The 21,717-nt window shown below is 30.4% G+C and overlaps 1 protein-coding gene across 1 annotated transcript in view; it reads right to left on the minus strand.

The window, feature by feature from the left end:
• LOC107440417 (uncharacterized) overlaps positions 1 to 21,717 on the minus strand; it is a 574,971-nt gene that overhangs the window by 61,570 nt on the left and 491,684 nt on the right. Inside the window, exon 10 of the mRNA XM_071177030.1 lies at positions 16,975 to 17,120. Coding sequence (XP_071033131.1) covers positions 16,975 to 17,120 — 146 coding nt within the window. The remainder of the gene's footprint in view (positions 1 to 16,974; positions 17,121 to 21,717) is intronic.

Raw genomic sequence — 21,717 nt, forward strand, 5'->3', positions numbered from 1 at the left:
CGTGGGCCCTAGATAGTGAGGTTATTCGTAATCTTCATAGTAGTAAAGAGAGCAAATCACTCTTAAAGAAGTCAGGGACATAAACATCAAGGAGAATTCATTGGCATGATTTGTTTACAAAGGGATTATTGTATTTGACGGTTAAGCTGACTGTGACGAGATTAGAAAATTCTCAATAGTCATTTCGTTTTATCTTATTTCCGTTAACAAATACACATAATATTGCCAATAAAACAGTAGGAAAGCCAATATAACTAGTTTAGTTGAAGAAAATAATGTATATTTGAACAATTTTTTTATTCATTTTTAATATATCTATTAAAGGAAACTTATAAGATACCAACCTCTTCAATTATGTTACAACAAAAATGAATAAGGGCTTGTGACATTATAATAATACGCTGCCTTTTTAAAATTTTAGGGAGGGTCACTAGGGGAGGGTTTACATCTAGGCAAAAAGATATCCAACGTAAATATCTATCTGGAAACAATATTCTAACCACATGACAGTATGGCATATCACTGTTTTTTCCCGAGCCATTTAATTTTTATAACATTAATTTCTGAATTGCCTCTTGTAACGTTAAAAGTTAAGTTGCATTTTCACCTCTTTTTTCTATTTTAAAAAATCGTAACAAGTGTTTCTTAAATGCACAACACTATATAAAACAAAATATTCTCGTTCAAAAACACTGAAGAATTCTTAATTATTTATTATAAAAAAAACTTTTAATCCTGATAAGAATCCTAACTGAAAAGTAGATTCAAAACTAATTACGAAAAAAAAAATATTAATCAATAGTTCCTTATGAAATTTTATTGTTAATTATGATTGTGTAGTTTGTATTATTATCAAGAATCAAAACTACTGAAAACAAAAAAAAAAAAAAACTTTAAACAATTCTTAGTAGTGTAATAACCATGGTATAAAAACAGATAATATAACATTTATTTAAAACGTTAAATATAAATAAAAGGATTTCGCATTGTTGTGTTGATTCATTAGTATTATTATTTTGGTGATAAAGTTAAAATGATATTCCTGTACGTTAGGGTTAGCTTACGGACTTTTGCAAAATCTCTTATTTTCACTTACGTCAATTTGATACTTTTTCACAAGCGCATGCGCATTCTCTTTGAAGCTTACGTGCGGAAGTTAACGTAACGTTGCGAAAGCTCCCTATTGATTTCATTTTAAACGTAAGCAAACAACATTTGATGTCTAGCAAATGACTATATTTTTAATGCATGCATCTTGGAAAGACAATTCTAGACGGTTAGATACAGACAAAATAACATTTGGTGGTTACGGATGCATTTTTAATTCATGCAACTTGAAAAGGTAATTCTAGACACATAAAACCGAATTACAATTTTGAGCACCATATCTTATTTTTAAAATTATAATTTATTTAAAACTTGTTTAATGAGAGCAATGCTGATAAAATTAATTACGGTCCGTCTTTAAATAAAATTCCGTGAACTATCTTAACATAACAAAAAGAAAGTTTTTAATTCGTCCAAACATCGCCATTAGTTTCAAACTGACACACACCGAATTAAAAAGAAGGACTTTAATCTAATTAAATCATTTGTACTTTAAATTGTTTCATTTAATTTGGAATTATTGAAATACGTCGAGGAGGAGTAACAAAAAAAAGGCCCTTTCAAAACCTTGACAAACGAAGTTTTCGAGATTTTGAAAGTGCTTAAAAGTGAAACTTGGGATATATATTGCATTAATGTTTTCCTTTTTTCACAAAGCAATTCATCGAAGTAGAAGGAGCAGAATTCTTTTTCAAAACCTTTTAAGTAACGTTTTTACCGGCCTAATTACATCAGTCTTCCAAATTTAATTAAATTAGAGCAAATTAATTGAAAGGCGATTTTTATAGAATTGAGTCTCGGTGCTATTGTTATCTTACTTAAAATGAGGTACAAGAACTTGTAAAAAGCAATTTTAGACATAGCAGATTTCCTTTGAAAGATTTCAGAGAAGTTCTTCTTCACCTTTAATTACCCTTCGTTCCAAAAGTATTCTTTAAAACGAGGCCATATTGTATCCCTAAAACCAGAGTAGCTATTATGTTATGACCAGCATCGCCTACTTTTATTACTAACGTGGTAAAAAATTTGATTGCCGTTGTAAAGAGTAGGATTATCATAAATTTCCTGGCCAAATTATTAGACTCACTGTAGGAGTCTATGTAAAATCTTAATTATCAGTATATACTCTACAGCTGTATTGTTTTAACGCGGCTGAAACCGGTTTGCACTTGTTTACGTTCGTGTATTAATTGGTTAACATTGTAATGATATACGTTAAAAATAAATACAAATGGGTGGTATATAAAAAATCTTCGGAATAAAAACCCATTACATGTATGTTTAAATATAAAAGTATTGCTTATAAAATCGTGCAGCATAAATATTAAAAAACTACAGTGCGTCTAATCATTTGATGCAACTAATACAATATAATAATATAATACCTGATATAATAAATATTCTATATTTATATAATATATTGTCTAATTTATCTAATCATCGAATTTATATTATATGTAACCAAATTTTACTAATTGTTACACGAATGTAAGCAAGGTAATACTATACAGCTTTATTGTTTCAACGCGACCGAAACCGGTTTGCACTTGTTTACGTTCGTCTATCAATGGGTTAAATTAGGCGATATATAATATAAATTCGACGATTGGATAAATTAGACGATATATTATATAAATATAGAATATTTATTATATCAGGTATTATATTAGTATATTATAATAATTAGACCAAATTATTAGACGCACTGTAGTGTTATTTTAATAATGACATGCTTTGCACGAGTTTATAGGCAATACTTTTATATTTAAACATACATGTAATGGGTTTTTATTCGGGAGATTTTTTATATACTTCTTATTTGTATTTATTTTTAGCAGATTGCATTACAATGTTAATCAATTGATATACAAACGTAAACAAATGCAACCCGGTTTCAGCCGCTTAAAAACAATAAACCTATATAGTATCACCTGATAAATTAAGATTTTACATAGACTCCTACAGTGAGTCTAAAAATTTGGCAAGGGACTGTATAAAGCAAACGTGTAAATTGTTTCCTTCCATACAATTTTTTTCCCCGCTTTTCTTACGAAACTTGCCACACACTTCCAAAAACTAGCCAAAAACCATGTCTATTGTTGATTACATATTAACCATATCACTTAATTTTTTTTCTTGAAAGATAATTATGTAAATTAATATTTGGTGTTGTCAATGGAAGTCAAAAACTTCGATTGCACTCCATTTTATCCTTTTCTTTTTACTGTTTTTTTTTTTTTAGCAATACGTGCTTTTGCTTAAAACTACAAACTCGTTATAATGACAGTTTCATCAGTTATAGGGAATAGTCGTTATAACAATTCACTGGTGAAAATTCGATATAACGAGTACGGCATACTAGTCTGCTATTACGACTAAATGTTTTTTTTTTTTTAGGAAAATACACATTTCTCTTGTTTAGGTGAGCAAAATTACACGGAAAAAGGTTTATACGGAAAAAATTCAACTTATTTTTTGTATCAATACAGAAAAGCGAAAAACAAACATGGTTTCCTTCTTGTAAATTTTAACCCTTGATTTTTATAAAACAATTTACAAATCTATTAACACTAAACATACCACAACTGGTCAAATGACCGTTTAAGAACTTTTGCATTGAAAATGCGCTTATCATCTTATCGTTTTTGCACATTTGACTTCATGACTTTTAATAACAATTATATACAGTTAATATTCTATTATTATTTTTTTTTTTGTATTTTGTTTGTTTCGAATAATACTTGTATACCTATTTCTACCACAGCCGTTCATTTGACCGTAAGAACAATTTGTCGCTTTATAAGGTTATCGGATCAGACATTGCGATGTAATGCGTGTTCAACGTATTGCATTCGATTATTTGCACATTTCTGCAAAGACCGTCGCGTAGTGAGTTCAATCAGAATAACTGAGAATTCAAATTACAAGAAAGTACCTAAAATTTTATATTGACATTTTTGTGTCAGAAAAAGTGACAAACACTAAATGTTTCAGTAAGTAGCTTTATATTTTATTTTGATACCTTTACTTCATTTCTAACTAACTGTTAGTGTTTACCCAGAAAAATGTCGAAACAGTCAAGACAGTACAAATTCTTAAAAAAAATAATATTAATTACACGAATAATTATAAGAATTATAATTCGTATATATTCTTATATTTATAAAAATAATTATACGAATAATAGAAATAATAATAATTAGAAGAAATATGTTTGCGGGAAATGTATAATGGAAACACCCTGTACATATAAAAAATGCATTGAGCAATGAATTAAAAATGTGATACATAAAAATTGGTAATATATAAATTTGTTTAATTATAATAAAGTTTTGTTTTAGTTTATTTCCTTCCTAGCATCCATATTTCATGCATTCAATCAAGAAACATTGAGTCCGGTTATTAGACCGTCTATGGTAGATATAGGTATAGGTTAAGTGTTGGTATGTTTAGTGTAAAACGATAATAAGCTTTCCTTCAAATGAGGAGGCCAAAAATTTCATCTTTTCGTCAACAAAAAACAAAAACTCTGTGAGGTTGGATTCAAGCTATTACCAGAAAGATGGCAAACAGTATTAGAAATGGATAGACAATATATAATTCAGTAAAATAAAATCGTCTTTCATTTTTCATTAAAAAGAAACAGTATTAATTTCCGAACACCCGATAGCTGTGCAAAAATAAAAAAAAAAAAAAAAAAAAAAAAAAAAAAAAAAAAAAAAAAAAAGGAGGTAAATATGTTATTTCATTTTTTACCCGTTGGCAAAATGAGTCTTGTTTTGAGTTTGATGGCGTGCGCAACTTATTTTTACGTCATCACACTTTTCAACTGTGCTCAAGAGTAATAGTAAACAGGGCGCATGCGTCGTCATTTCATGCGTTGCTATGGCGACCGCTGCTGTTTTTCTTTTTATTTTCACTAGCAGGCATTTTTAATGTATTTACATAATAATAATTTAAAGTATTTTTATTATTAACGTATAATTACTGGCTTGGGGTGATTTTATTATAAATAGGAATGCTGAAAAAGGAAAAGTGTTTTGTGACGTCTTGAAACACGTACATAGGCAAGGATATGAAAACCAATCCGACGACTAACATCAATTGAGAGAGTTTTTGCATCCCATGATTTGAAATGTTGTGGCGTTTAACGGAGTCAATCCAGAAAGAAAAAGCATTTGACCAATGGATAACCAGTGATCGTGATTAAGGTGAGAAAAAAAAATTGGATTTTTTTTAGCATTGTTATTGCTATTTCAACATTAAATATGTGCATTTGATGCAACGACAAACTCGCCTATAAGGGCAATTTTTATCTGATTTCTAATTGTTAAGTTTATTAGCTTGTAGTACACCTCTATCTTCATTTAAGCGATATATATTTTTTACTTTAGCTATCTCTTATACACATAAGTAGATATTATGAAATATTTCATGATATTGCTCACGTTTAAAACAAATTTAATAACGTTGCTTTGTAAAATAACAATGGAAGCAAACTATTGATATTCTTCCATAAATACGAACCCTCGGAAATATATAGGATTATAAAATAAAGACATTACAAAATTTACAAGTTTAAATAACCCATTGTTTCTCTAAGAGATGAAAAAGAAATTGCAAAGACTGATTTTCATTGTTTGTATTATGAATACGCGTAAAGGGCATATCATCAGATGTTAAATGAAAACGCTTCATAAATATAAATAAATATATTATTATGTTAGTTTTTTCTTTATAAATGGAAGGCAAAGATTGAATACATAAATCGTCAGTCAACATTACAAATGACTTTACTTTCAGAAAGCGCTTCGAATCTTACAAGCTGAATGCACAGTTAAAAGTATTCCACCAAAAAGTATTCGAAAAATCAAAAACAAAAAGAGATAAAAACTATACGGTTTGCGGCGTCATGCTCTGGAAACTAGATTTTTATTCTTTTCTACGACTTGTTTCAAAATGACTCTACCATAGCTATTATAACTGGAAAAAAATCGCTGTAAGAGTCGCCACATCGCCAAAGGCGATAAAATCGTAAATTTGGCGAATAAAATTGTGTTTCGGTGAAAGTATTGGCGAATGATTTTTTTAACGGGTAAGAAAAATATAATTAACTCGATTCTCTAAATTACGTCATAATAAATTTTTCTAAACCAATCAGTATTTTTATTCGATTATAGTAATTTTCGGTAGATGCGTCGCATAATCAATTAGAATCGGGTTCAAATAATATAAGGCAGAAACAAACTACCGTAAAATATTTTTCTATACGAAAAAAATAATCGTTAAAAATTGTTAAGCTTTGCATTTGGCGAAGTGTTTCGAAAACTGGCGAATACTTTTGATATTTGGCTAATTTACTGGCTAATGATTTGAAATACTTAGCACGGGCCCATGATAATTCATTTCTTGCAGGGTCCGTTAAACCGATATTCCTTAGGTGATGCCTTTTCGGACTCTATATTGAAAATTTGAGAAATAAACTTTAAAAGTACTCTTTCGGAAAAAAGTTAAGTTCTTCGAAGCGTTCCTTAATATTGTTCCTTCAGCAAATTTTTCAGTTTCGAAAAGTATACAAAAACTTTGTTCAAAAATTATGGTAAATTATCCATAAGCTCCGATAAAAAGAAAACAACAAGGTTTAAGGATGTCACTAAGAATTTAAATATATTCCAAACCAAGACTTAAAAAGTTATTTCGAAAGTACAGAAACATACAGAAGGAAATACGAGTAAGACTCAACTTCATTCCTGGTTGGTATGGTATGTTTCAAAATGGTTATTCGTAACATATTAAATGCGGAACTTGTGGCTTCAACAGGGCAACAAGGCCCTGAGAACTACTACATCATGTCGAGAGGTTTCTTAATACAAAATAAACGCGTATGCAATCCAAATAATATCAGGAGTTATCAAATAAGCACTAAAAAAAATAATAGCCACCTCATAACACTATTCAATATAATTCTTTATTATATTAAATAATGAATATTATTAATATTTTTAAATTTAATGAAATATTTTTTTACTTAATATGGTAGGAAGACTGCTCACTCGTAAATAACTTTTGTCATATTTTCTTTCAAACTCGAAATTATAATTCACTTTAATAAGACATAAAAATTGAACGCTTATTATTAATGAATCGAAGAAAAAAAATTCACTATTAGAGGGTAATTGACTATTAGAGGAAAAAATATCTTTTAAAAAAGCATCGATGCGTTAAGGAATTGTAGACAACTTAAATGACAAGGTAAGGAAATACGAAGACTCATTAGTGTTTTCATCATAGGGTCTGTGAACACGTAAGGTCACGGTCGATTTATAAGGAGAAATGGTGAGAAAAAAAATTATCCCGTGGTTCTAGAAAATGATATTAAGTTTATTCTGTATTGATGAAGCTTTGACGATGAGGTTAATCCTTTGTGTATTTATTTATTTAACATTGTTTAAATGATTCATTCTAGCGAATAAATATGCTTCTTCTCATGATTAAGTGACGAAGTTTTATGACTTTTAAGAAGTATTTAATTTTGCTAACGCTGGATTGTTATTAAATGAGCCTTAAAATAACGAATTATTAGTATAGTTCGTTCATCAGGAGTTGGCACTTGGCTCCGGCTTTATCACGTGGTATGCGACGATACTATTTCGTTATTTTTTGGGAAAAGGATGTGAAAAATCCCGGACAAAGTTGCTGTTTGGCGATCATAAGGCAAAATTATTTATTTCGCGATCTTAACGTGCATTTTTTTAACATTAAATATTTCATACATTTGATGATATTTCGCGCCATTTCTTATGATATTTCTTTCTTTTGAATGAATAGCTTGTCGTTTTTGAGACATTTTGATGGAAAAACAGCAACTTTTAGATTTAAAATATATTTAATTAGCTAGAGAGACGAAATGTATAATGGGAGATGATAAAACGAAGTAATAAGTGACTGAAAAAGAATTCACTGTTTGTGTTTGGCGCTCATTAAGGGTTGTCTAAATTTCAAGCGCGGAGATGTTTCACCTCTTACTCCCGTGCTGAATGAACTCTGCATCCGAGGAGGTGGAGCCAAGTGCCATCTCCTGGTGAACGAACCATACTTGGTGACGTTGCCCAATATTGTTAGAACAGATACACTTTCAAGTGATCGTTTGGAATAATCTTTTTACTTATCTTTCAGAACTGTATGTTTGTAGAATTTTAGTAACTTTAAAAGTTCTCCAATAAACATTTAGAAAGCAAGAAATCCACAGCTGTTTTTGGGTATTTGAACTTCAGAATCGCATATTTTTCGAAAGGAGATAATCTGAGTTCCAGAATTAACTATTAGTTCTAAATTAGATAGTTCTAGAATAAGATAATCTGAATTCCAGACTAATGAACTGATTAGAGTTCTAGAATTAAATATTGGTTCTGAATTAGATAGTTCTTGAATTAGAAAATCTGAGATCTAGACAAATGAGATAATCTGAATTCCAGAATCAATTATTAGTTCTGAGTTAGATAGTTCTAGAATTAGATAATCTGAACATGTAAACTGTGCTTCGGAATAAACGGTGCTTTGGAATAAAATAAACTGAATTCCTGAATTAAATCAGATAAAAAAATCAGATTTATTTTATTTAAGACTCAAAATTGTACATAACACGCAGACTTTCAACCAATAGAAAAAACATATTGGCAAAAAAGCAAAATTAGGTATCAAAATTAGAAAATTTTGCTTCTGGCCAGTGGCTAGTTACATTAACTTGCTTTGAAAACATTTTAAATATTTAGTACGCAATCAAAACATGCCGCTAATTTTTCAAAAGTTGAAAATTTCAAAGGATTAAATGAACTGTTTATATCAACAATGTAAGGGATCATTTTTGAAGCTTTTCAGAAAATAAGGTAAACATAAACATTAGAAGGTACATTTCCAAGCCTAAAATTAAGTAATTTTTACAATAATATGTTCGTAATAATTCCATATATATATAAAAAAAAAGAAAATTCACATCGAATAGGGTGGCGACAGGCCAGCATTTTTTTATTCGCCATTTAGTCACCTTGTGGCCGATAGCGATTGTTAATTTTGGCGGGATTATTTGCTAGAAACAAAACTAAGCACTGAACATTCTATAATCAGAGGAAAGATTTTTCTGTTTAGTTACGCTAAAGAAACCCCAATAAATCAAACCTATGAGAAAAATTGACGAGGAACAAAATCTGCGGCAAATTAAGGCTACCGTTCTAAATTGCGCAGAATTTTGCATCTAAGACTACATTTGTAGCATTTAACAACGAAGAAAGAAGCTGTGGTGGCTCAGGGGATAGAGCATCCGCCTTCTATCCCAGGTTCGAATCCCACCGATGGCTGTTCGATACGAATTCACACCCGGCTCGCACCGATTACAATGCCAGGGGTCTGTTTAGAAGAAATTTGGGTCCGTTAACGGACCCTTCACAAAATATCTTTTCATAAAAACGGACCCTTCACAAAATATTTTAACTTAAAAACGGACCCTTCACAAAATGATTTTTCTTTTAATCGGACCCTTCACAATTTTTTTTCATCTTCATTGTTATTTTATTAATCGAACAAACCCTTTCCACGGCAGAAAACAAGAAAGATGGATGTAAACGAATTAAGTTTTGTCTTCGGCAGACGATTCTCCCATTATTCGTCCGAAATGAATATTCTGCGTTCAGCACTATAGGCTAAATACCAAATATTTGTATGTTGCATCTCTAATTTAGTAGCAGCTATTGCTGTTTATTTTTTAAATTTTAATTTTTTTAATTATAATTTTACAGTGTTGAGCATAATCTTGTATGTCTATACAATTTAAAAACTCCTTGAAAAAAAAATTTTTTTTTTGCAATAACGGACCCTATTTGCACAAATTTATAAAGGCGGACCCTGGTTGAAAGAATGTGAGTAATTTTTTTCACAATTTCTCGAAAAACGGACCTTTCACAAAATGTCTGGACAGACCCCTGAATGCTGATGTAAAATATCCTCAATGGATCATGGGTTAGATTCCCCTTTTCCGACAGGCTAACTGAGGGAAGTTTTCATTATTTTTCTCTCCATATAATGCAAATAAGAGTTAGTTCCATTAAAAAGTCCTCCACAAAGGCAAATTTCTCCGAATACTTGATCCAGCAATTCCTTTGTCTTCTGGATTGGGTTCAAAATTGCAAGGCTATAAGTGAATGATATAATTTTTCAATTCCTGCTATTAGTTCACAATCTCCCTATATCTTGTTCAAATTTTCAATCGTTCATCAAAATACACTCATAAAATACAATTCATACACACATACGTTCATAAAATACAATTCATACACTCAAGTGCAAATACATTTTTTTTAAAACTTGTAGTTACATGTTAATACAATTTTTTCAAATATTAATTCATTCATTAAATTTAATTCATTAATTTTAGTTTTATATGGGAAAAAAATCGTATTTATGCAATTAAAAATAACTAAAATAAAATTTTACTTTGTTGACCGATGTAAGAATTGACTTTAAATTTTTTTTTTATTACTTGTTTCAAATTAGTAAAAACTAGTTAACAAATTAGCTCCTTGTACTTATTTTTTCCCCACTGGTTTTACGGATGAAATATTTACATTCGCTCCTCGGTTAATGATGCATTTAAAAAAGAGCATATTTCATCATCATTATTATTGCACGTTGTCAAAAGTATTGATAAGATCTGTACGTAACAATAACTCAGAAATTAATCAGCATGAAAAAAGAATAATTTATCTTCATTTGAGATTGTCACACACCCGGAGCTGTTTGATTAAGTTATAAATACTTCTTAACAAGGCAAAGATTAGATCAATTTTGATATTCCATATCTTTGATATCTGTCATCTTGCAACAGATGTCATAAACTAAGATACATTGTAGTTGGTACTTTGCCTCATTAAAATAGCGACGGAAGATAAGAGGGGGAAAAAATGCATTTGCGACACTTGCATTTGATGTCAATCGGTCGACTGGTTTCTGAGTTATAAAATTTCTCGAAAAGTCGTATGTTTAAAGTTTGATTTCTCGAGAACTTTTCGATTGATTTCCTTAACTCCTTTCCAGTGTCTCCCGAATCCAGTTCGGGCGATTGCATTATTTGTGATGCATTATTTACGTGCATTTAACTGACTTCGGGTAGGAGAAAAATTAACGTTTTTATTTTGTGAAACCCGAGCGGAGTTCGTTTCTACTCTAGGATACTTAATTTGCTATTTTCCTAATAGATGGCCTCACTGGTCCTAGTTTTCCACGGATTCGATCGAGGGAGGGAAATGTGTGTACGTGGGGGGGGGGATATACCATACTGTAAAAGATTTGTAAAATTTATGTATTGAAAATCATATCGTTGTTTTTATATTATACTAGTTATATTTTTTTAGCTTCAAAATTTTGTTTAATTTGCTCTAATTGAATAAGATGTGTGTGTAATCCATTACTTATTTATGTGTATGTAAAAACTATAAATACAAGTAGTTATTGCATTTAAAAAAAATTGTAATAAAAAACCATGTTCTAACTTTTATAATAATATAAAGAACAAAATTAAACAGTTAAAAAAGTTTTCCATTTTTGGACCATTTTTCTGAAATATTAAGGGGCTAAAATGTGGTGTTTTGCTATGTATAATAATAACGTGCTCTAAATTGATGTGAAAACTTGTATACCTCTATATTCACATTTTTGTTAAATATTACATAAATAACAACATAAATAATGATTAAAAATTATTTTTTGTATGTGATTATCTTTGGAAAAACAAATGTTATCATTAAATGTAAAAATGCTTTCGATTCGCTTAAAAAAGGCCTCTAGTTATGGGGAAACAAAGAAAAAAGAAAATTAACATTAAGGTGTTATAATTTTCGATCGCTCTCCTGACCAACTATTGAGACTATTTTCAAGATTGCAACTTCCTCTCATATTTAGAGAATCCGTATCCAACGAAAATATTCTTTATTTAGAGGAAGTATGCGTTCTTCTGTCCTTTTTCGTAAGTAAAAATATAATCTGCATTAATTAATTATAATATATTTGGTGAGATCCATTTAACCATTAAGATTGAAACTTGAAAATCCGATCGTTAGATTATGAGTTATCGAGAGTGTTCACTTTTTTTATTTTGCATACTGTACATAACTGTAGATATCAATGCATTAGATTTCATTTATGCTGCCGACATGTATATGTTTCTGAGAATGATCGCAATTGGTGGTTGTTGACTTCTACCGGCGAATGTTGACAATCACATAGTAGCTTTGGTAAATGTTCTGAAATATATAGTAGGTCTAGTTAAGTGCCATTGCCCGGTATGCCCTACATCAATGCTTTTTCAAGGTTCAATGCCTTTGGCCAGTATACATTTCCCCGGTACTCCGAAAACTGATGTTTCTTTTAATTTATCCTCAGCAGATATCGAATAAATATAGTAATATATCGACCATAGGGGAAGCCCGGGCAAGACGGGACTTCGCTTTTTCTTCTATGCGTATCACGGTAGCGACATCTAAAAAGTAGCGACATCATCGTTTTCGGTAAGAAAATATTGTTGTTCTCAATACGCACAAGTTTTTTCATCAGTTCGCAAGGTGTTACCGAAATGCAAGCATTGTTTTGTTTTTCTTATAACACGTTAAAATATTTTTCCATGTTTGTATGCTGTTATTATTTGTTTAATACATTGCAATAAATTTTTCAAATTTGTGGCACTGTAGTGTTATTATTAAACAAACATAATGAGCAGTGAAAATTAAACTTTATTTATTTAAACAAATTTGCAGATAATTTTTTAAAAAATGCACTATCCGAGCAAGATGGACCAGGCAAGATGGGACAGCCAAAGTAGAATAAAAGTGTAATATAAAAATTAAACTCTCCGGATTTGGCAAAAAGCATACAAAATAGGGTAATATTATTGAAAAAAAATATGAACTAGCACATATAATTTAACAAATTATTTAAAAAAAATTACAAAAATAATTTATAATTAATTAATTGACAGACTATATTCAGATTGCTTACAATGGGCTCACGAAGCGTGCAGTGCTTTTTCCGGTTTTGGCCGCTTCTTATGCAGTAACTGTGATGTTTAGGAACGTTTTTTTTGTTGATTATTCTTTTATTCTGACATTAATTTCTGTGATTTTTGAAATATAATCACAATTCACTATTTATTGTTTGTAAGAAAATTCCTTGTCCCAAAATATCTGCATTTTGTTATTGCAATTTGTAAATGATATTTCCTTACATTCGTTTTATGTATACATAATTTCTGATAAAAAAATCGATCACGAGGGCAAATGCTCAAAATGATATTTTAGTATGACTGAAATGAAGATGAAATTTACCTTTATATAAAATGAATAAAACTCTCATTCGCAAAACTTTTGATTTTCAAAATTACAACCCAAAAATTGAGTCGGCTGTTCAACGACGAATGTAAATACAATTTAAATCCATGATATATTCATATTCAATTTATAATTGTATATATATATATATTGATAATTTATTAGCATAGAAAAATGTATAGTATAGGATACATATCTTACGAATATTGGATCCTTATTTACTATTTATATTTACTACATATTTGGTTACTACTTTGCGTGTCCAATTCATTGGATTCGCAGTATAAAAATGATCACTGAGTAGTATCAAATACCATCGATTAATCGAACTCTGGGAACATCGAATTACCATGGCTGAAGATGAAAAACAATAAATTAAATAAAAACGGCAGAAGATACCAACGTACGATTTTCATTTGGTGATTTATTTTTTCCGAGTTTCAGAAGTAGTTACAGAGTACGCCAACAGATGACGCTGCTAAAGGAGAATAAACCTCCAAATCATGTTTTCAAAATAATCATCGTTTTCAGCAACAACGTGGTCTAAAGACAAAATTAAAAAATGCCAATACCTCTCTTTAGAATGCAATAAAAAACATTGTTTTATTGTTTTTAAGCTCTGTTTGCTTACTACTAATGTAAGTTATTTTCACTTTTAATACAGAATTCTCGTTTTCAAAGCAAAACCGTACGTTCCATCTCACACTATTGTTCTTCGGTTGATTTTCAACAGCAATTTTACAAAATTTATTAATTAACACCAAAATACAAAATTTATCTATAAAATGTTAAGTAAGGCATTCCCGCAATAGCCCGTACAGGGGCAGGGGGATTAAGGCTTATTCACAGTGACAGACGCATCATGGGTTTGATTTTCATTGCCATCGGGGTTAACCGTGTGGTGTTTTCGTGATTTTTTTCACAATAACACAAATACGGATTAGTTCAAAAAGTCCTCCACGAAGGGTAGTTTGTTCCAATCCTTGATTCAGGAGTTCCCTTGATTTCTGAGTTATATTCAAAATGGAGTTGTCCAAACCGTTACGGATTTAAACATAGATAGTCGTAAACTTAAATAAAAATAGATCATCTGTCCAACATCGACAATAAAAAAAAAATCTTCCACATTTTATTTTTCTGTCTCATGTAATTATGGCAATAAGTTATTGAAATAGATTGTTTTGAAACTAATTTTTATTCGGAAATTAAGCTAAGCATTTAAGCATGATTTTTAAATTAAATTGTCACAGTACTAAAAGTATAAGTGGAGGAAAAATAGAGTTTTTTTTTCTTCATTGAAAGTTCTTAAAGTTTCCTTTCTCATAGGGCATTATATAAACACGTTTTAGAATAAATACACAAAAATAATGTTAAAAAATATATAAAGCATTTCCAAAAGAGGGGCATGATTTCCATATTAAATATTATGGGTGTTGCGTGAGTTCGTCAAATAAAAACAGCTCAGCTACATCAAAGAGTTTGCGGAACACTTTGATGTTCATGTTTTAACCGACCAACTAAATAAGTAAATCACTACACATACTGTTTCACTGTGAAGTTTTCTTTTAATGTAACTTTGTAAATTAAATACATTTTATTTTTGTTAAATTTGTTAGAAAGAAAAGGTTGATATTTTAGAAAACACGACTGAATTAATGGTATTGCAATTCTATACAGAGCAAGAAATGTACGCAAATTAAAAAAGTATATAAATAAATTTGTCCTACTTTTTTTCTTCAAATAAATAATTTGTGTTCAAATGGTCGGATTTTTACGGAGTAAATAACACTCTTAATGGTTCAAAGGAGTGGCCTTATGCAAATTAATTAATTCTAAACATAAAATAAATTACGAAACACAAAAACGTATTTTCTCAAAATAAACTAATTTTTTTTCCCCATAAATTCCAGATTTTTGGCTAACAAAATACGGGCATATTGAAATTACGTCATATGAGCGTGCTCTCCTGTAACACCTGGTTTAAAATTAAATATTTTGGAAAATTTGCTGCATTCTTCGATTGAAATAATTTTAAATGTAATTTATTGCTGAAGTTGAATTGCACATTCCTTTTATATATACATATGAAAGAAAAATTGAACGAAAGAAAAAAAATCGAAATATAATATATCTATATTATATAAAACGCTAATACGTACGTATGTATGTATGTAAGTTCCTTTATCAAAGACACTCATTGTGATGGGAAACTTATTTCAGTATTTTCATTTACCTGGGTGAATTAAAAGATTTTCAGATACCATGATGATTTAGTTATTTCTGATTAGATCAAGAATTATAAGGAGCAAGTACTTTTTGCATAGTTGATAAAGCTATATATTTAGGCTTAACCATTAATAAAAAACTGACCTGGTCTGACCATGTAAATAACATTAAAAATANTATATTTCGCGTTTATTTATGCATTGAATTTTCACGCTTTAAAATGCAGAATATTAGTGAAGCAATGTTTGATAATTTTAGTTCTTATTTAGCTAATGTTTAGATTTTTTCACCATGTACAATCTAAATAGCTAATATACTTTTTTAAAAGCCAATAAGAACATTGGTAGAATTCTTCTACATAAGTACAATACTGTGTCCTTGATGATAAAATAATATGTCTTTGATGATAAAATACTATGTCTTTGATGATAATATATTATGTCTTTGTACTAGAATATTGTGTTCATAGGCGAGCGAGCGCAGCGAGCCATGGTTCACGGCGTGAACCACATAGGATTGCGTAGCAATTCTCGGGGGTTGGCGAGCGTTAGCAAGCAGGGGGCGGAGCCTCCTAGTTTCTTATAAAAGCAAAGATAGTATCATAAATCAGCCCAATGATAAAGTAGAATTACAAACTTTAAAAGAGCGAGTGTGACATAGTGATCATAGAGGTGATATTTCATAATCTGTGATATTGATTGATGATGTAATATTAATTAGGAAAATCGGTATAGAGGTAATTAGATAGAAAGCAAAGATCTTTCACAGATCGTTATATTTTTTTGGTGATATACAGAGTCAGCGTTAAGGATTTCAAATTATTAACCAGTAAATTAGCCAAATATCAAAAGTAATTGCCAATTTCCGAAAGTCTTCGCCAAATGCAAATCTTAACACTTTTTTATAATTTTTTCCCACAGTAAAATATTTTACAGTAATTTGTTTCAAACTTATACTATTTGTACCCAATTCTAATTGGTTATGAGGTGCATCTACCGAAAATTACTGTAATCGAATAAAAAATACTGATTTGTTTAAAAAATTCATTTTGACCTAATTCTGAGGGTCCAGTTAAATATAAATTGTTCTTTTCAGTGGAAAAATCGTTCGCCAATATTTTCGCCAAGACACAATTTTATTCGCCAAATTTACGATTTTGGTGCATTTGGCGAGGTGGCGAATACTTAGCGTAGTCCTTGATATATATTGTTTCTGAGATATTAATTAAGCCACAATAATGTGTAAGGCATACAAAGAAAAGATCTCTCACCTGGTTCTGAGTGTATTCTTTGGTAATCGTGGTCAAAATCAAAACTACCCAATTTTCCCAGTTTTAACATTTGTTCGATTGTTGATCTAATCTCTTCACCATCTTCCTTTCTGGATAGCATATGAAATGTCATTGTAGCGTTGTTTCTGAAAAGAAAACGATAAAAATTAGTGAAACTAATAAAAAAGCAAAATTAACATTCGATTACTTGAAAACATTTGGTAACCCTACATATACAATTACCTGGAGAAAAAAACGTGTTCAATATTAAGCGTGACAAAAGTAAAATTTCGAATTGGTTTGTGAAATTTAAAATATGGAACAAAACATCATTTTCGATTCTAAACTTTTTAATGCTGTGTCCATTGCGAGGTGACCGATTATTAAAATATTGAAAGAAGAGTTAGGAGACACAAAAAAAAAATCGTTTTCGTATCAAAACAAATCTATGATTCGAGTTCAATTGCAAAATCGAATATCAGGATTCAATTTCACCTGTTATTTATGGAACGTTTTAAATTCTTTCCTTCCAGCTTACTTTCGTAGAGAAAAAATAGATCTTATTGAAATTCATTTTTTCGAAGACTTCAATTTCAGTAGTCACGTTTCTTACTTAATTTTCGCTCTAACTCTGTAACATTTAATTGGAGTTTCGTAAGAGGGTTTCCTCCCTCAAATTTATCTTCTCTTTTCTGTTACAGACTTTTTTCTTTCTTCGTCTCATTAGAAACTTAAATTGGAACTTTGGAATGTTTTTAAATGGCGCCGTTGCTTCTTGGAGGAAAGGATCATTTCATTTTTGAGCACCTACTTAAAATGCGTACTCTTCAAATTATATAAGGGTGTGAAAAAAAGTATCGAATTAATTGTGCCTATTTATGATCTAACTGTGACGGCTCACTTTATAGGACACGGAAGATTTAGGATCTTAAAAATGAACCTCTTACTTTTTTATACTTCCTAACGAAACCATGTTAACAAACACGTTATGAAGCTGAAAGTCTTAAAATAATTAATATACGTAAACTGCCAAAATTACCTTAAACTAAAATTATAAAAAAATAATATTAAACCAAAAATAGAAAATTTTAGCACCACTAAAAATAATGAAAACCAAAAAATATAATATTTTTTCGAACCATCTGAAAATCTATATATATAAAAAAAAAGAAAATATGAAAATTCGAAAATCTATCATTTTTAAAACCTGAAAGTCTAAAAAAAAAAGAAAAACGAAAACGAAATCTGTCAGAAAAATCGGTACGTTAAAAAGTCACATTTCTGCGTGAAAAATTCATCATAAAGTGCTGCAAAAAATATTTTACTTAACAGTGAAGGTTCCGTTGTTTCCTACCATAGATTGTTTTTATCTTTTGATTCTTTTCAACACAAGCTAGTAATAAAATTTTATATCCAGAACATTTGAGCAAAACAAAGGTAAAAAAAAAAAAAGTGCGCAAGTTTTTTTCTCCCGATAAATGTTCTCTGAACCTTCAGCCTCCGATGACAATATGATCGAAGCTATTGCTTTAAACTAAAGTAAAATCGTTTCTCAAACTAAAGCAGTTTGGAGCAAACAGTTAGAAACAAAGGAATTAATCGTTGTATAAAATACCAGTAAAATCGGATTGAACTTTTAAAGACTTTTAAAGTCCAAAGGGTATGCATAGAATACCACTGTATTTAAACAACTTATTCCTATCTTCTCCAAACGTTGGTGTTTTTTTCTTGTTCAAACTTTTTTTTTTCTGGCATTAAAATAGCTTAGCATGCTTTACATACGAACTTGATATTTTTTGGGTGAGATTGTATTTTTACGATACCAATAAAAGGATAACAAACCGTTTTGTGGTTCATATCGGTACCTGTTCCTGCCAACTGAAGTGAGACTGTCCGGTTTTCGATTTTATAATTTGCGTTAGTATATGCCTTTGAGCATAATTTTACAGTGTTGAAATTGAGACCAACCACCGGGTTCGTTACGCTCGCACGCCCCCACCCCAACTACTTCCGCTGTTCTTCTCCGATTGGTTCGCGATTCGAGCTAGAAAGACATGAAATTAAAGCTTCGTTTATGGTGTTTAAAAAAGAATAACGGTCGGGATAGCCTGGTCAGTAGGGTACTGGGCCCATGTCCGAGAGTTCGTGGGTTCGAACCCCGCCTACCGAAGACTCCCCCGTATAGTAAAGGTGAGAAATGCACGTTAAATCTGTCGAGTCGCAAAGTCCTCCATGTTCCCATAACAAATCACTAACTCTGGGGGTACTGTACGGGAGATCTATCGTTCTCTGATTCAGGTCAAAATTAGGATTCTGTGGATGAATGAATGAATGGGTCCGCCCTATAAACGGGTGTAACGTATGGGTCTGGCAGAAATCGAATTTTTGGCCATAGATGGCGCCACTAGAAAACAAGAACAATTACACACCTCTGCCTAAACAGGCATACGAAAGCGAGCAAGCAAAGGAATGTCTAAATTTACACTTAAATTAGAAGTTTTTTATTAGTACATGATAGTGCATGACTATTTTATTATGTATTGTCTAGCTCTCCATGCTTATTATTGCTCACTTGATAAAAAAATTTTACTTTTTTCTTTTTTTGAACTTGTTCTCTTTTAGTTACCCGAAAAAGAAATTAAATCGATTTTTTGAACAATAGCAATATTTAAAATTTTTTTCAACAATAACACTAGAGGTTGCACTCCTAGGTTGCTGCACTCGCCATAAGGTCTAAAAATTGTTCTACAATTTACTCAAATTACCGATGAAAAAAATTACGCCAAATATCTTATTTTCTATGATTATTTCACTTACACAGAAAATTTAGAGAAATCGGATACTTTTAAGATTTAGAGAAATCGGATAATTTTGCGGAATGCCTGCTCATTTTAAATTTCTTTTTCCCTTTGTATTAGTAAACTAACTATAGCAAAACTAATTGTCCTCAACTTAAAAATGCTTAATTTTACGAATTATTACATTAAAGTATGTGCCAATAGTAAATTGCTTCTATTTTTTTCACTTTACGAACGCAATCAGAATCATTGATTGTACGTTTGTAACATATTTACGTGATCAAAAGAATTACGCTTATGACACGTAAAAACTCCCTCTTTCGCCATCCTCAAATAAAAATATTTTCTGTTTTCAAATTATGTTATATCACTCCGCAATTCATGTTCTGAATAAAGTCAGTGTCTTAGTCTCAAAATGAGGATCATATTTCAAACTAAAGTAAAACATCTTTTGATTTAAAAGTTCTACTTAACTTTCAACTCGCGTAAATTTAAATTTTATACTTCGAGCAAAAAATAACATTATTTATTGAAAAGTTTACACTTTTTTTAAACTCTTTATACGAAGGAGAAAGGGAAGAAAAAAAATAAATTCCTCATCTTGAATAAGGCAACAACAACAACAAAAAAAAAACATTTCTCTTACAACACGAGTACATAATGCATTTATCTGTTTGTTTCATTTGCTTTTACCTCTTTTCCGAACGTTATTGATATATTTATATGTATGTTGTAGCGAATATGGTGTCGCACATTCTTTATTTCTTTATTTTTCGCGCCAAGTGCTCTTTCTTAGTCTCATATTTATGCTTGTAGCTTTTTCACCTCCACCGGCCCTTTAACCCCCCCCCTCGGTTGTTGTAGAGTTCGAATGGTATGGTCCCGAATATATAAGATTCAATAAAGAGTAAGATCACGTCCAACTTTTTATGTCAGCTTGTTCCTTGCATTTCTTTATTTTTTTTTCTTTCTATCCTCTGAATCTCCGAGAAGAAAAGGGATGAGAAAACGTGGCGCTTCGCATAAATGGAATCATATCAATAGAATGTGACCAGGTTTTTTTATGAAAAGGCCAAATAGTTCTTTCGCGACCTGAACGTGTGAAGAGGTCACTTGAATATTTGTGATAAGAAAAAAATTATGTTTGAATTTTTAACGAGTAAAGAAATCTTGACAAATATTTTTTTAAGGGTTTTTTTCGTATCTGTCGTTATTACTTAGGTTACGTTTCAGCTGCAAGGTATAAGGGAACTTGCGAGAAACTGATGTTGGCTGATATCGGGCCTTATTAGTACATTTTTTCCCCATCTAATAGACTTTTCTCCTGTAATTCTGTGATGTTCTTTATGAAATATTTTATTCATCTGCCTTTTTATTTATAATCTTTTATTAGCACTTTTAATTTATTTTTTATTTTAGTTTCGATTTCAAACTCAAAATTAATTTTTACATATCCTTCTATGTAAGCTATAAGCTAATCTGCTACAGAGTGCGTAGCGTTTTAAAATTTTTTATTTTAGTTTCGATTTCAAACTCAATATTAATTTTTACACGTAAGCTATGAGCTAATCTGTTACAGGGTGCGTAGTGTTTAAAAAAGTCCTTAAAGGTGCTTATTTACGATTTTCGTTTTTTAAAAACCCTTAAAGGTGCTTTTTTCATTGGGTGTTTTTAAAAAGTGCTTAATTTTCCCTTTTTCGAAATGAGATTTTTCCTTTACTATGTTTATTTTCGCTTCGAATTATGCAAAAAGGTACAGTTCACATTGTCCTAGTCAACGTTTTCACAATTAATTCAGCCCCAATCTATTTCGGCGTATTGTTAGTCCGTAGCGTATGAAAACGCCATTCGTTTTACATGATTCAAAATGTCATGATTTTTGACAATTGTCAAAAATAATTCCAAAAGTTTTTTTTTTTCTTTTTTAACATGACGGTTAAAACAA

Source organism: Parasteatoda tepidariorum, chromosome 2 (genome assembly GCF_043381705.1).
Source record: "Parasteatoda tepidariorum isolate YZ-2023 chromosome 2, CAS_Ptep_4.0, whole genome shotgun sequence".
Lineage (NCBI taxonomy): Eukaryota > Metazoa > Arthropoda > Arachnida > Araneae > Theridiidae > Parasteatoda > Parasteatoda tepidariorum.